The following is a 16,113-nucleotide window of genomic DNA, read 5'->3' on the forward strand; positions in this document are numbered from 1 at the left end:
AGGTTGGGTGGGGGGCGGGGGCACTGTACATTGGAGGTGGGGTGGGGGGGGGACACTGTACATTGGAATACTGACAAAGCCATACTTGGTAATTTACTGTACAACTGGTTTAGGACATTTGTAGGGGCCAGTTTCTAATTGCATACCGTCTTTCATTGAGCTATTGTATATCATCTCTTGTCCCAGTTTTTTTTTAGGTGCGTCTTCGTCATCCACAGCTCAGGATGGCACATTGGTTTCATAGAAACCCGCTGAAGGCAACGGCGCCCGTTTCCTTTAACCTCTATGGAGTTGCTGGAAGTCCTGCAGCAAATAAAATATGCAAGTATGTGACATTTCTTTACACATGCCCTGCAATGTTATCAGAATGGACTATGATCAGAATCCGATTACTTATATCACTGTCGTATGATGGACGAATATCTAACTATATGAAACCTAATATTAATAGTCTTAAGATCCCTCAAAGAATGGCTTTGACTTGTGAATATGACATATTTACTGTCTACAGTACTAGCAACCCAATGTATCCATTCATAGTTTTTACCAAATATGTTACGCATTTTCCTACCACCATTGTATATAATAGCTTTTAGAACAGCTCAATAGGTGGCTGTGACTTTCATTAGATTATAGCCACTTGCTGTGTGGTGACATTATGAAATATCACAAAGGCTATTTCAGAGAGAGACACACCCATAATCTAAAGATAAGAGGCTTTCCCCGCAACTGCCAATGTTTCCATCCAACCCTGTTATTGAGCAAGTCTGTGAACCCCTATCTGCTCATACACACACACACGCACGCACGCACACACACACACACACACGCACACGCACACACACACTGTGCTATAGTAGTGAAGATTATTAATAATTTTGATGGATTGTTGTTGTCATGCAGTGACTTGAGGACGACCAGGGCTAGGCTGCTGGAGATGTTTACCGATCTCACATGCAATGCAGAGATCATGAAGAACGCCACAGACGCTTACTTCTCCCTCCTACAAGGTGCTTTTCTGCTACAGCCGAGCGTGAACTCTGCTACTCTCCTCTGTCTCCTGTTCTGTAGTCAAAGCACCTATTGTTGGCCCACCACAGTGACCATGGCTGGGCTGAATGACCAGACACGTTATCATCACAATATGTTTGGCAGTGTAATTCTGTATGAAATATTGATTTCAAAAGTCAGCGTCTCACTGACGCCCGTAGAAAGCAGGCGTTCATAGTGTTTTAAAGGGGAATGTCACCAGTTTTTTTTATATTTAGTATTTGTGTGAACATACACCACTGTCTCCTAAAGCTAGAAATTAGAGGGAACCCTCCAATCGGTGTGATGTCACTGGGATGTAAAATCTGGGTCTGCTTCACATGATGGATAGGGCTCTGACTTTGAGATGCCATAAAATGTCTATGTGAGCTCTTGCAGCCAAATGACCCCCCCCCCCAAGTTTTAATTCTTGTTCATACTTTCTAGCAATGCTAGAATTAAGCTTGCTGCGGTAGTCTGTGTTACCGAGTGCATTACTTGCCCACCGCCCCCATTTAATTCATTTTCGCATATCAGTGCCCACATAAAAAAAAATATGAACAGATAGAAAAGTGGGGGAACTAGGTATTACTGTCCATTGGTTTATTTTTTAATTAGAACCTAACGTGAACTCTGTCTGTCCAACAAATGGATACTAATCATTGAAAATGAAATAATAAGTAAACGATCAGACACAGCGGCTAGCATAACGTTAAAGATCAATGAAAGCTCTCTGCAGATATTGAGTGTCATCTTGTGAAATGCCCAGTGTCACCGTTTAATACCGGTTGTCGTGTGTTAAGAGTTCACACAAACATTTTTATGGCTTCACCAAGTCACAGCCCCATTGATTTGATGTCAGATTTCACATCCAAATTACATCACCAATGGGAGAGTTCTTTCTCCGATTGCTTTTTTAAGGTGATGGCAGAGGATTTCAGTGAAATGGGTTTATGTGGTGTTTTCAGACACACTTTCAGATACACTGGAAGCCAATGGCAGTGATGAATCTGCATAAAATAACACATTTTGTTCAGTAATGGTAAAAGATGATACATATTTACTGTGACTTCATTATTGTATCAAGGCAAGAATGACTTGTAAGCCCACATGTTAAGAACACTGGTATCGCATCACTGTGTGCCTCACTGCATCACTGAGCACAGGGTGACAGTCATCATCTTCCTGGACTTTTACTTTTAAAACAACATTGTTCAATATTACACTTACTGTACACTTACTGTAGATTTCTGTATATTTTATATTACAATGTATATAGGAAATGTAAATCCCGGACTGTTTTTTATTATTATTGTTTTATTCTTAGGCTTATTTTATTCTTTATTCTTAGGCGTATTCTTTTTTTAATTCTTATTCGTGACTTTGTTTTGTCCACCTAAATGTTTACTGTGAGCGATTTTTCCCTCGGGATGATTAAAGTATTTCTATTCTATTCTATCCATCTATCGTCCTTTAAACTAATGCTCCCTATGTGTCTTTTGTTTCCTAACATTACATGTTTGACCCTGTTGTTGTTGCCACTAACAAGCCTCTGCTGGTTTCTCGGTTGCTTCTGCGACGCCAAAGGCTTCATTGCGTCCCTGGACGGCACCACGCAGGAGAACAAGATGCGCTTCATCCAGAACTTCAAGTGGACCGACACCTTACAGGGAAACACACCGAGGTAAAGATGCACTGTGAGGTGCAGCGACTGCTGACCTTTCTGCCACCAGCCTGGTTATACAGGAACAAATCATCCACTGGTTATACATGAGCAAATCATCCACTGTTTATAAATGAACAAATCATCCACTGGTTATACATGAGCAAATCATCCACTGTTTATATTATGAACAAATCATCCACTGGTTATATACTGTATGCACAAATCATCCACTGGTTATATACTGTATGAACAAATCATCCACTGTTTATATTATGAACAAATCATCCACTGGTTATATACTGTATGAACAAATTATCCACTTGTTATATATGAATAAATCATCCACTGGTTATATGTCAACAAAAATACAGTATGAACAAATCATCAACTGGTTATATACTGTATGAACAAATTATCCACTGGTTATATACTGTATGAACAAATCATCCACTGTTTATATTATGAACAAATCATCCACTGTTTATATACTGTATGAACAAATCATCCACTGTTTATATTATGAACAAATCATCCACTGGTTATATACTGTATGAACAAATCATCAACTGGTTATATATGAACAAATCATCCACTGGTTATATGTCAACAAAAATACAGTATGAACAAATCATCAACTGGTTATATACTGTATGGATTGTGCTGAATTTCCACCCTGGTAACTATTGTCGATCACTTGGGTTGTAACAACATTTCTTGTCTCGTCTGTCCCCAGTGCCCAGCAGGATGCCATCTTTGAACTTGTCTCCATGGCCTTCAACGTGGCGCTCTGGTACACCAAGTTTGCCTCAAGACTAGCAGGGAAGGAGAAGTAAGTCAGTCTCAGGTCCCTGTTGTCTCAGTCTGATACTCTGCAGTGAGACAGATTCAGGTGCTTGTTGTCTGTCTGATACTCTGCAGTGAGACAGATTCAGGTCCCTGTTGTCTCAGTCTAATACTCTGCAGAGAGACAGACTCGGGTACTTGTTGTCTGTCTGATACTCTGCAGTGAGACAGATTCATGTCCCTGTTGTCTCAGTCTAATACTCTGCAGAGAGACAGATTCAGGTCCCTGTTGTCTCAGTCTAATACTCTGCAGAGAGACACATTCAGAGTCTTTGCTGTGTCATGTAGTGGTACATCTTTAGTCAAACTCTTATGACTCTTTTTCCACTCCCTCGCTCTGATTGTATTGAACCTGCTCACGTTACCTGTATTGACAGTTTCCAACGGGGTCTTTTGATGTTTGACGCTAATATCGACTATAACCAGACCCCTGACAAGCGTGTGCTGATTCTCCAATGTTGTCAACTTTACCCCCACGTGTCTCCAGGTCACTCGCTGACGAGACGGAGACAGACTCTGCTTTTCACTCTCTCCTCTCTCCTATGAGCTCATACATGTTCATAACCAGACTGGCATACCTTCTGATTCCAGACTTGCTTGTATATAACAGTCGGACCTCATCTCATAATACGACATCTAGCACTTGGGGTGAAATTCATGATAGAATTTCAAAAAATAATTAGATTACAAAAATCACTGAAAGAGGATTTACTCAAATCATATCTCTAAATAGTAACCATACTTGGGAATATTATTTGTCTGTATTTATGTATTTATGTTGTATGTATGTAAGTAGGTAGGTATGTAAGCCTATCCATGTTATATTTTTTGTTTGCCTCTGTTTGCCAAAAGGTTTAAATAGCTTCTTGGGAGACCTGGCACACTACACAATTCTGATGATGATGATGATGATGATACCATAATGATAGGGCTGACCTTCGATTTCTTTTTGGAATTCGAAGCTTCGGGGCCGAGATTCGATTTTAATTCGAAGCTTCGAAATAAAAAAATAATTTTTAAATATATATTTTTTTAACTTTCTTTTTTATGTTTTGAGAACTTGTACAGCACTTTGTTCAACTTTGTCAGTGCTGTAAAGTTTAAACCTTTTTAAATCTTAGACAAACAAAACACTTTGCTTTCATGAAATATTGTAAGCCGTCATTTGAGGCTTTATAAAAGCAGCACAATGAACACAAATCTGTCAGTGCCGAGTCTGACCTCATCTTAAATAACAAACAGCATTGCTTGTTGTAGTTAACAAAGAGAGGCAGAGCTGATTTTGCACCAAAAAAATCAAAAATCATATTTTTCATATTCGAATCCCATGTCCATCGAACGAAGCTTCGAAGTATTTAAGACAGCCCTACATAATGATGATATTTATTGTATTGTATCGTGTGTGTGAATAAATTCAAAATTCAAATAGACCGACTGATGGGATCCACCGCTCTTGTCTCCTCTCCAGTGTAACGGAACCAGAGGCGAAAGACGTTCACAGGAGCCTGAAGGCCGCTGCCGGGATATTCAAAAACCTGAAGGTGATAAAGATTTATACAGGCGCATCTCAATAAATTATTAGTATTGAGGAAATATACTGGTTGCCCCCCATACGCCACGCCGCATTGATTCATGCAAAAGGAGCCCCGACCAAGTATTGAGTTCATATACTTTTCATACTGACATTTCTGTAATATATATATATTTTTAATATATAAATTCAAATCTTCTCAGATAGAGGGCGGTCAGGTGGCGTAGCGGAGATTGTGCTCGTCACCAATGTAAGAGGCTGCGGTCTCGACTCCCGGAGTCAGCATTGCCTTGGCTTGGGCCGATCGTCATACTAACTCGTTTGGCTGAGTTAGCGGGAGGGAAGTCGAGGGTGGTAATCTGGCGTTGTGGACAACGACGCCTACAGGTCAGGTCTGGGCGCTTGCTCAGCGGAGGCAGGACTTGAGGAAGGCAGCGTGACCTCCCACGCGTTACACTTCACCAATGAGAGTCCTCGCTGCCAGGTGAAAAGTGAGTCACTGGCTGTCGCCGCACGTGTCAGAGGAAGCGTGCGGATGACTTCAGGGTTCCCTTGTACCGACCAGTAGGAGAACATGCACACAACAACCAGGCAGGGGAGGGGGGGAATTGGCACAACGACTAAATTGGGATGGGGAGAAAAACAGAAAAATCGGAGAAAGAGAGGATTTAAAAAATGAATCTTCTCAGATACTGAATTTTGGGTTTTCATTAACTGTACGCCACAACCATCAAAATTGAAAGAAATACTTCACCCTGTGTGTAATGAATCTATATAATATATGATTTTCACTTTTTGAATTGAATTACTGAAATAAAATAACTTTTCCTCGATGTTGTAATTTATTGCGACGCACCTGTAATGTCTTCAAGTAAGGAGTCACTGCACTCCAGACTAATGGAACGTGTGCCGGCGTTAACCCTTTCACTACCACACTACCAAAGGGTTGATGCTTTCACTGCGACAATACAGAAGGTTAACCCTTTCACTGCCGCACGACAAAGGGTTAACCCTTTCACTACCAAATGGTTAACCCTTTCACTGCGACAATACAGAAGGTTAACACTTTCACTACCACACGACAGACACCGTCGTCTGACACCGTCTGTCGTGTGGTAGTGAAAGGGTTAAAGGGGAACTATGCTCCCGTCTTCATAAATCTGTTCTGAGAATATGGCTACATTTCCTGTTTTAGAACAGACAGCACTGCCGTGGAATAAAACAAATTTTGGGTAGAAAAAGAGAACTAAATTGACGTGGGTCCACAGAGTCTCCCTGTCCTTGTGTGTGGAGCGACTCTTTACACCTGATGACGTCACAGGTTTGAGTCTCACTTCTCTGGCTTTATACTACTAACTATCTACTATGTACTATGCTACTATGTCTATACTACTACCTACATTTACATTTAGTCATTTAGCTGACGCTTTTATCCAAAGCGACAAGCCATCAGGAAGGGCACAACTCTATCAGCTGAGTAACAATGTTCATCAAAGTGTTGCGTGCTACAGTGTAGGTTAGTTTATTAGGATAAGTGCATGACAGTAAGGTTAGTTAGGGTTAGATTTAAACAATTTTTTTTAAAATTTCAGATAATGGTTGAAGTGCGTCTTTAGTCGACGGCAAAAGATTGGACGGTTTCGACTGTCCTAACTGGGGTGGGCAGTTCATTCCACCATTGTGGGGCAAGGGCTGAGAATAGGCGACTTCTCAAGAATCACAATTCTTCTTGATTGTGCAAAATACAATAATACAATAATAAAATAGAATAAAATAGGCATCGGGAAAAAAAATAGATGAGACACAAGATATGCATGGTAAAAAAAAAGACATGCTAGTAGAGAATAGCAGATCATACAAAGGGAATCAATTATTATATTATACATTGTTGCAATAATCCAATATACTATATATCGGTAAATGGACTGCATTTGTATAACCGCTTTTATCCAAAGCGCTTTACAACTTATGCCTCGCATTCACCCATTCACACACACATTCACACACCGACGGTGGAGGCGACCATGCAAGGTGCCAACCTGCTCATCGGGAGCAATTAGGGGGTAAGTGTCTTGCTCAAGGACACCTCGACACGCTGCCCGAGAGGAGCGGGAATAGAACCGCGAACCTTCCCATTAAGAGGTGCCGCTCCTGATCAATACTAATCAATACTCTTATGTTGTGTATTACTTACTTTTATTATGTTGATGGAAAGCGTTTTCTACAGGTCAAACTAAACTACATACAATGATGATATATATATATATACCAACAAAGGAGGCCGGCCACAGAATGTTTAGAATGGAGCAACGTGTCTTTTTGAGCCAAACCTGTCTAGAATATATACCATCTATAATTAGAGCTCTGTAGTATCAATACATTTTTAACACATAAAGAATTTTAAATCTAATCGTAACCTAAACTAAACTAAATTCTGATACCAGCGCCTTATTATGGTCTGCTGTGGGTCTTATATCTGACACCAGCACCTTATTATGGTCTGCTGTGGGTCTTATATCTGATACCAGCACCTTATTATGGTCTGCTGTGGGCCTTATATCTGATACCAACACTGATAGCGATGCATCCTGAAAATCTAATCTGAACCTCGTTGTCTCCTAAAGGATGTCCTCATCCCTCGCCTCATCACCCCGGCTGAGAAGGGGCGGGACCTGGAGCCCAGAGTGATGGACGCGTACATCATCCAGTGCCAGGCCGAGGCACAGGAAGGTAGCTACATTTTCAACTTTTCCTGTTTAAACAGGGTCTGTGTGTGCATGAATCTATCTTAACACATTCCTGGCCAACCACGTATGTAACTGAGGGGTACAATTCCCTGACTGTATGGTTAGATATGATACTTACTACCACTACCTCTTGTACTTTAGACTCTGGCCACCCAGTACTAGGTATGAATATGTTGAACACTCCCACCTGATAAACGGATCCAACACAAATGTACCAAATCGAAAGTTTGAGTTTTAATACATAGCAAAAGGTATGTACAACGATCACTTAATTACATTTATGATTTGAAATAGTATGCACTTTTATGGCAAATGAGTATTCGTAGGTAGATCAATATCGAATGTCCAATCTCTGATTGCGCAGGAAGCAAATATACAACCTGGAATATTTAGGGAACAATAGCAATGATACTTTAATGATTATATAACTGGATACACTAGGGGAAGGTTCCGACTGCTTGTAGGACAGCTGGAGGGGGGGGGGGTTAGAGAGTCACTGGCTGGATCCCGTCTGGCCGAGGGTATCTTGGGAGAGTCCACAGATGTGCGACACGGTGCCCAACGATCCTCGATCCACAGATGAATGCAGTTGGACCCTCTGTGGCCGGCGTCCTCCGGTCCACGACGGAGAGACGTGAGGCGACCTCACTGTGCAGAGCGCCGTCTCACCTGTCGTCCTCTCCGGGGGGGGTATTTCCAACACACCGCAGTGTTGGCCTTTATCCATAGAATAATCAAAGTACTCAAAGCATAATCCAAGCCGGGGAAGGCTAGCCGTCGTCGGTAGAATAATCCAATATACAGGTCCACTCGCTCTTTGGCCTGGAGCTCCTCGGGTGCAGCTTCACGTGGGGTCAACCACCCTGGATAAGCGTCCAGCTGATGCCCGAAACGATGGGGGTGCTGATTACTATAGAACTCTTACCGCACGAGGCACTATATATGAATAGACTATTATTAGCTTAATAGAATACGTCCAACTCGACGATATAGTGCCAACTATGACTATTCAAATATTAATATACACGATGTCTCAATGCCGATACTGGGCCGAATTGGCCTTACTGCCCACACGTGGTTCGCGGGGAGGCTTTTGCGTCTGTCACTCTGTTGGAGGGTAATGAACTGGACTAAAAGAAAGTTCTACTTTAATAGCGCAGTATATATACGCACTATGAACAAATAGTACCATTAGTGGTGCGGTAGACATATTCCTACGCGGAACTAGGACTTGTCCATACATGTTGAGCGGTACGATTGAACCTGGTCTGAGGGGTATGGCGACCTGGCACCAAGGTCTCGTCCAATGGTAGAATGGAGACTATTATGGGATGTTCAGTAGACTAGAAGGGATATTCAATGCATATTGTACAAGGAATATACAAGGGATATCAGGGGATATACAAATACAATTAAATATATATATATAAATAAATATATATATTCAGTTTAATCTGATCCTTCAGAACAGCCGCCCCCTAATTGGTCCCAACCTAATTAGTTAAGCAGAGACAGATTAACCGCACTGTCTACCACTCAAGGGTTCGCTGTAAGGGTCAGTCAACTCACAAAGTCATAGGGTCATGGTCATCATCGATTGTGTCTGGGAGTCGGGGCAGTTCTATGAGCCTCGCCACAGGACGGGTGTAAATGCGCCCCTGGACGAGTACTTCGGCTGCTCGGACCTTGCCATCGGCACCGGTGATCACTTTGCTTACGCGGCCAGCCGGCCACATAGCTCTGGGTAGTGACTGGTCAATAATCATGACGACTGTTCCTTCCGTCAAATTGTCTCTCTCTTTTACCCACTTCTGGCGGGTCTGTAGAGACGGTAGGTAGTGCAGTAGGAAACTGCTCCAAAACTTGTCGGCTAATACTTGGCTGTACCTCCACATTCGTCGGCCGTTCGCTTCTTCAGGCCGGTACATTGTCTGGGGTAACGCGGGATCTAGCCGCCCCATCAGGAGGGTGTTGGGGGTGACTGGGTCGACATCTGCTACATCACTGGAGACGTAACCGAGGGGCTTTGAGTTCAATACTCCCTCAATCTCCGTGAGGACTGTCATTAGGACTTCTTCCGCCACAGTCTGGGCCCCAAGTACTGCGTACAGGGCTGTCTTTATAGAACGTACTTCTCGTTCCCAAGTTCCACCGAAGTGGGGTGCGTTTGGGGGGTTGAATTGGAAGTCAATCTGGGCTGGAGCGAGGTGGGTCTTAAGTTCTGGGCCCATAGCTTGGAAGCTCTCCCTCAGCTCTCTTTCTCCGCCTTTGAAGTTTGTCCCGTGATCGGACAATAATGTAGACGGTTTTCCTTTCCGTGATGTGAATCTTCGGAAGGCCATAAGGAATGAGTCTGTGCTCATGGTCGGAAGGAGCTCGATATGTATCGCTCTGGTGGTCATGCATTTGAATACAATACCCCACCGCTTCTCGGTGCCTCTTCCTTTCTTTATGTGCAGCGGGCCAAAACAGTCCATGCCTGTTGAGTGGAATGGCTTGTCGCCGAGTCGGAGGCGACATGGAGGTAGGTCAGCCATCCGTGGTATGCTGGGCTGCGCGCGCCACTTTCGGCAGTCTAGACAGGTTCGCTGGAAGCGTCGCACCGCCTCTCTTCCTTGAAGTATCCAGTAACGACGTCTGATCTCCGCGAAGACTCTCTCTGCTCCTGCGTGGTGTACATCCTCGTCGTATTTCTTTATAATCAGCTCTGTGACCTTGTGTCGGCTGTTCAATACGATCGGGTACTTAATGTCATCCGGTAAATTGGGGGCTCTCCGCAGGCGACCACCCACTCTGATGAGGGTATGTGTGTCACTCTCGGGGGCCAGATGAATCAATCTGCTGTCTGATGGGACGGGCTTTCCTCCCTGTAGACAGTCTAGTTCATCGGGGAACGAGTCTCTCTGGGCTCGTTGCAGTAGAAGCAGTTCTGCTTCCTCGTAGTCAGCTGCTGACATATCAGCGGGGGACTGAATCTCTGGGTGGTGCCGCAGGAATGTCCGTTGCTGCGCACTCTCTATGGTAATGCAATCGTCTATGTTGGGGTCTGCGGAGACAACAGTGCTCAATCCACAGAACATAGGTTTCTTATTCTCAGCCTCCTCGTCACTTGCTTCCCTCGGGGTGGGCGTGGGCCAATCTCCTTCCGGGAGCTTGAGGAATGCTGGTCCGTCACTGTAGATGTTACGACGGGTTAAGTCATCTAGGGACATTCCCCGGGTGATGACGTCAGCTGGGTTGTGTTTTGTATCAACATAGCGCCAGTTTGCTTCTCCGGTTAACTCTCCGGTTAACTCTTGAATCTCAGTGACTCTGACTCCCACGAAGACTTTGTATTTGCATGAATCCGATTTGATCCAGGCGAGTACTGTCGTGGAATCTGACCACAGGATTGTTCTATGCACCGGAATGGTGAGCTCACGTTGGATGAGCGTGGCTAGATGCGCTCCTGCGAGGGCTGCGCAGAGCTCTAGACGTGGGATAGACTGTTGCTTGCGTGGGGCTATTCTCGAGCGGGCGAGGATGAATGCTGTGTAGATCTCTCCCCCCTCTTCTTGGGCCCGCAAGTAGGCTACTGATCCGTAGGCGACCTCGGAGGCGTCACTGAAGACGTGTAGATCCATTTTACATGTCTCTGGCCTCACCGTGGGTGGGAAGTAGCTTCGGCGTATATTAACGCCTGGGAGTGAGTGGAGTTCCATCTCCCACTCTCTCCAGGTGGATGCAAGGTGTGCGGGAATGGGGTCGTCCCAGCCCTGGTCCTTGTCCCACAATGCTCGTACAATCATCTTTGCCCTGGTGGTGTACGGTAGTATACATCCTAACGGGTCATATTGTCGGGCGAGTGTTCTGTACACACTCCGTCTGGTGGTCGGTATTGCCGTCGACCTTCCCTGCTCCGTGGTCAGGGGTTTGTGTCTATAGTGGAGCGAATCTGTTTTGAAGCGCCACACTAGTCCTAGTGTCATCTCTTGGGCTTCTCCTGGGATTGTGGCCATCCAGGTCTCGCTGCTCGCTGCCTTGTCCGCGGAGGAGAGGCTGCGCAGTACGTGCGGATCGCTGCTGGCCCACTGCCTGAGATCAAAGCCGCCTTTGATCAGAGAGGCGCGGAGTTTAAGTAGGAGAGCCTCGGCTTCTTCCTGGGTCGAAACGCTTTGTAGACAGTTATCTACGTAGAAGCTGTTCTTCACACTGTGTCGGACCTCTTCGTCCGCTGCTGGGTCCTCTGCGACATGTCTCTGTAGTGCAAATGTAGCACAGCATGGGCTGCATGTAGTTCCGAAAGGGAGGACTTCCCATTGGTAGATGGCTGGGTGCTCATCTCCTGGCCTCTCTCTCCATAGGAACCGCAACAGGGGCTTGTCCTCCTCTACTAATCTCACCTGCAGGAACATCCCTTTGATATCCCCGCTGATAGCCACCTTGTCCTGGCGGAAGCGGAGTAGTACGCCTAGTAGGGAGGGGCCGAGTGTAGGACCGGGCAATAGCTCTTTATTCAGATTTTGGGATCCGATCTGGTAGCTGCAGTTAAACACGATGCGGTCTTTGCCGTTGTGATGAACCTTGTGGTGGGGCACGTACCACGATTCAGTCGTCTGGTCGGCCTCTTTAATGTCAATCTTTGTGACGTGTCCCGCTGTGATGAGCTTCTCAATCTCAGTGCGGTATACACTTTCTTGGGCGGGGTCCTTGGCTAAGCGCCGCTCTGTGTTTAGTAGGTACCGCTCTGTGGCGTCTTTCTTTGCGTGAAAGGTAGGCATCCCTTCCCGCCGCAGGAGTGGCGTGGCGTATCTCAACACGCCGCTGACTGGGACTCTCTTTGTTCCCGTCTCGAGGAGGTTAATGGCGTAGATGTCGTCTTTAGAGCGAATGTCTTTCTTTTCGTTCTTAAAGGGCATTTGTTCTAAGGTCCATAGCCTCTCTACATGCTGCAGGAGTGCGGTGTCTCCCTCTGTGACTCGGGAGTGGAGACAGCTAGTGGCTGTGGTTCGGTTGAGAGATTTGGCGAGTGGGCCTTGGAGAGTCCATCCTAGGCGGGTCTCGACTGCTGCAGGACAGCCTCTGGGTCCGGTATGAACCCGGTCTATCGGGACAATGAGGTCTGCATGGTCGGAGCCTATCAACAGTGTCGGGGTAGCACCGTCTATGAGTGGGATCGGTAGCTTGCGTAGATGTACATATTTCTCCATCAGCTTGGCTACGGGGTATGTGTACCGCGACAGTCCTATTTCTTGGCTGGTGAAAGCGTCTGTAATCCTGTACCGTCGCTCGGGCTGGCCGCTTGCTGCGATAGAGAATGAGACATTCTCGCCCTTTATCGTTTTCAAATCTCTTCTTATTGTCCGAATTGTCATTTGGTTTTCGCTTCCCCGCAGCCCTAGCTGGGCCGCAGCGGACGCGAGCAGAAGGGTCTTCTCTGACCCGTCATCGAGGACGGCGTAAGTGTCCAGGACTTTATTCTGGTAGCTCAATGTCACACGTACTACCTTTAAGAGCACTCGGGCTCCACTGCTGCTGGCGGGGTCGATGTACATGACGCTCGCTTTGCTGCTTGATGGTGCGGGTGGAGGCCGCCGTCTGTTACTGTCGTGGAGTATGTCCAGATGGGCTCCATCGCACCGACTGCACTTTTTCTTTAAGCGGCATTCGGCTGCCATGTGTGATCGCGCACAGCGAAAACAGCGTCTGTTGGACTTTATCCATTGACTCGCTTCCTCCGCATTCATCTTGGGGAATGAGTCACATTGTGCTAGCCAGTGTTCTTTCTCACAGTAGGGGCACACTATCTTCCACTTCTCCTTTCTTGAGGGGGTACTGTGGCTCCTACTGCTCGGTACTGACTCCGATTGGTGCATGACAGTCACCGATCTTCTTCCATCATTTAGTCGTCTGGTTCCTTCTCTGGAGCCAGGGGTGCTCCGTCCGAATGTATCTAGCCGCAGGCTGCTGACTTCTCTGGCTAGGAAGTCGGCTAGATCGAGGAGGTTCGGTTCGGGGCCATTAGGGTCTCGGTGGTCTCTCTGCCGCCTAAAGTGCTCCTGTCGGGCGGGCGGTAGCTTCTCCAAGATCCTCTCTACATTTGAGTTGGCGTATAGTTCATGCCTACCCTTTTCCCTCTGCGCTCCCAGCATCCCTACCAGGGACTGCACTCTGATGGACGGGTCGTCCAGTGCTCGATTGTCTGTTGCTGGGGGTAGGCGGTCGATGTGCCTGATCTCCTGGATCACGTAATCCCATATACGTCCATATCTCTGGTCCAACGCTACCAGCGCTGCGGTGTATGGGGTCGTGGAAGTGGCGTAGGCGAGCGCTATGTTGTGCGCGCGGGGTACCTTTAAATGCTTCAGTAGTATCGCGTATTTATGGCGTTCATCAATGACATCCACCAACATTGTCTCCAGACACATGCGGAGCTCCGTATACTGGGCCCGGTTCTCCTGGGTGAAGTCTGGTACCATAGGTGTGCCAATGTATGACGCGGATTGTTGATACATCGGCGAGCGTTGGGGGAGAGGCCTCCTAGGCGAGTCTCCTCCTGCTCCTTGGCGTGGGCTGGTACCGGCTGTGTACCATGGCCCGCTGGTCCAGGTGCTGTTCCTCGGTGCGGGTCGTGCGTCGTGCTCACCCGTGAATAGCGTCGGGGGTCTGTAGCGCAGCTCCGCGGGGGTATAGCCTGGGCTGTACTGGACCTCCTGGTCCGGTAGAGTACTGTGCTGTCGTCGGGCGTGGTTCTCCTCCTCTTCCTCTTCGTCTTCCGTTAGGTCATCCAGGGCTTGTAGTCTCTGATTTAGCCTCTCCGCAGTGTATGCTGCTCCTTCCCGGTGGCTGGGTCTCGCTTGGACCGGTTGGGGAAGGGGGTCTGCGGGGGGTATAGACCTCGTCTGTTTGTCAAGTTCAGGGTCGCTTACTCGGCTAGGGGATGCCGCCCTGGAGTGATGTCTAGACGAGTTCCTGGAGCCTCTGGTGGAGGGAGGGGGTGTTGTCCTTCTGATCAGCTGTTCTATTAGTTGCGCTTGTGCTCTGTCGCGCTCGGCTTTGCGCTTGGTGAGATCCGATTCTCTCTGGGCACCGGTGGCGGCGCGCTGGGCGTCGGCCCGGTCTCTTGCCATATTCTCTTCCATCTGAATGCGTCTTATTTCCAGGCGTATGTGCTCTTCTTCGCTCCGTTGCTGTATCTGCAATCGATCGCGTTCACCCTGGAGTCTATCGCGTTCAGTAGAGGCTTTCAGGCTGACGAGGAATGCCTGCTGTAGTGTCCTCTCTGCCTCGCTGGGAGAAGACGGTTGTATAGGGGAGCCGTCCCTTGGGGTACTCCGTGCGGAGTCTTGGAGCTCTATCTCCACGGTGCTCTCCTCATCTTCTTCCGTGCCGAGTTCTCTCTCGGTAGTGTTGTCTTCCTCCCGGGACTTGTCGGGGACTACTTCTTCGGTATTGGCGGGGTGTAAAGTCATGTCTGGTTCCCCCTGGTCCCCACCGTGAGCTTGGTCAGTTACATTAGAACCTATAGGGGCCTCTATGGTCGGGGTAGCCTGGTCGTTAGGGTTAGACATAATTTTACTTTCTAGTTTTACCGCGTTTACTGTTGGTAGAAGACTAGGTTGTTGACTGACAGCGTAAGCCTCTAGGTACTGAGGGAGCTGTCGTTTGAGCCGCGGGCGTTGTTGGTTAGGAGGATCGTTTCGTGGAGTGTTCATCATAGGCCATTTTAATATTAATAACACTATATTAATATTACACTGATTACCCTCCGGCTCGAAGGACCAATTGTAACTGAGGGGTACAATTCCCTGACTGTATGGTTAGATATGATACTTACTACCACTACCTCTTGTACTTTAGACTCTGGCCACCCAGTACTAGGTATGAATATGTTGAACACTCCCACCTGATAAACGGATCCAACACAAATGTACCAAATCGAAAGTTTGAGTTTTAATACATAGCAAAAGGTATGTACAACGATCACTTAATTACATTTATGATTTGAAATAGTATGCACTTTTATGGCAAATGAGTATTCGTAGGTAGATCAATATCGAATGTCCAATCTCTGATTGCGCAGGAAGCAAATATACAACCTGGAATATTTAGGGAACAATAGCAATGATACTTGAATGATTATATAGCTGGATACACTAGGGGAAGGTTCCGACTGCTTGTAGGACAGCTGGAGGGGGGGGGGGTTAGAGAGTCACTGGCTGGATCCCGTCTGGCCGAGGGTATCTTGGGAGAGTCCACAGATGTGCGACACGGTGCCCAACGATCCTCGATCCACAGATGAATGCAGTTGGACCCTC

The 16,113-nt window shown here is 46.7% G+C and overlaps 1 protein-coding gene across 2 annotated transcripts in view; it reads left to right on the top strand.

Moving 5' to 3' along the window:
- Positions 1–16,113, top strand: part of brox (BRO1 domain and CAAX motif containing) — a 37,028-nt gene that overhangs the window by 935 nt on the left and 19,980 nt on the right. For both annotated transcript variants that reach the window (XM_084314744.1, XM_084314745.1), the window contains exons 2-7: positions 187–325; positions 904–1,010; positions 2,617–2,713; positions 3,429–3,524; positions 5,007–5,079; positions 7,694–7,799. In XM_084314744.1, the coding sequence (XP_084170870.1) occupies positions 225–325; positions 904–1,010; positions 2,617–2,713; positions 3,429–3,524; positions 5,007–5,079; positions 7,694–7,799 (580 nt within the window). In that variant the 5' untranslated portion in view covers positions 187–224. The remainder of the gene's footprint in view (positions 1–186; positions 326–903; positions 1,011–2,616; positions 2,714–3,428; positions 3,525–5,006; positions 5,080–7,693; positions 7,800–16,113) is intronic.

This window comes from Notolepis coatsorum, assembly GCF_963971535.1.
Source record: "Notolepis coatsorum genome assembly, chromosome: 5".
In the NCBI taxonomy this organism is placed as follows: domain Eukaryota; kingdom Metazoa; phylum Chordata; class Actinopteri; order Aulopiformes; family Paralepididae; genus Notolepis; species Notolepis coatsorum.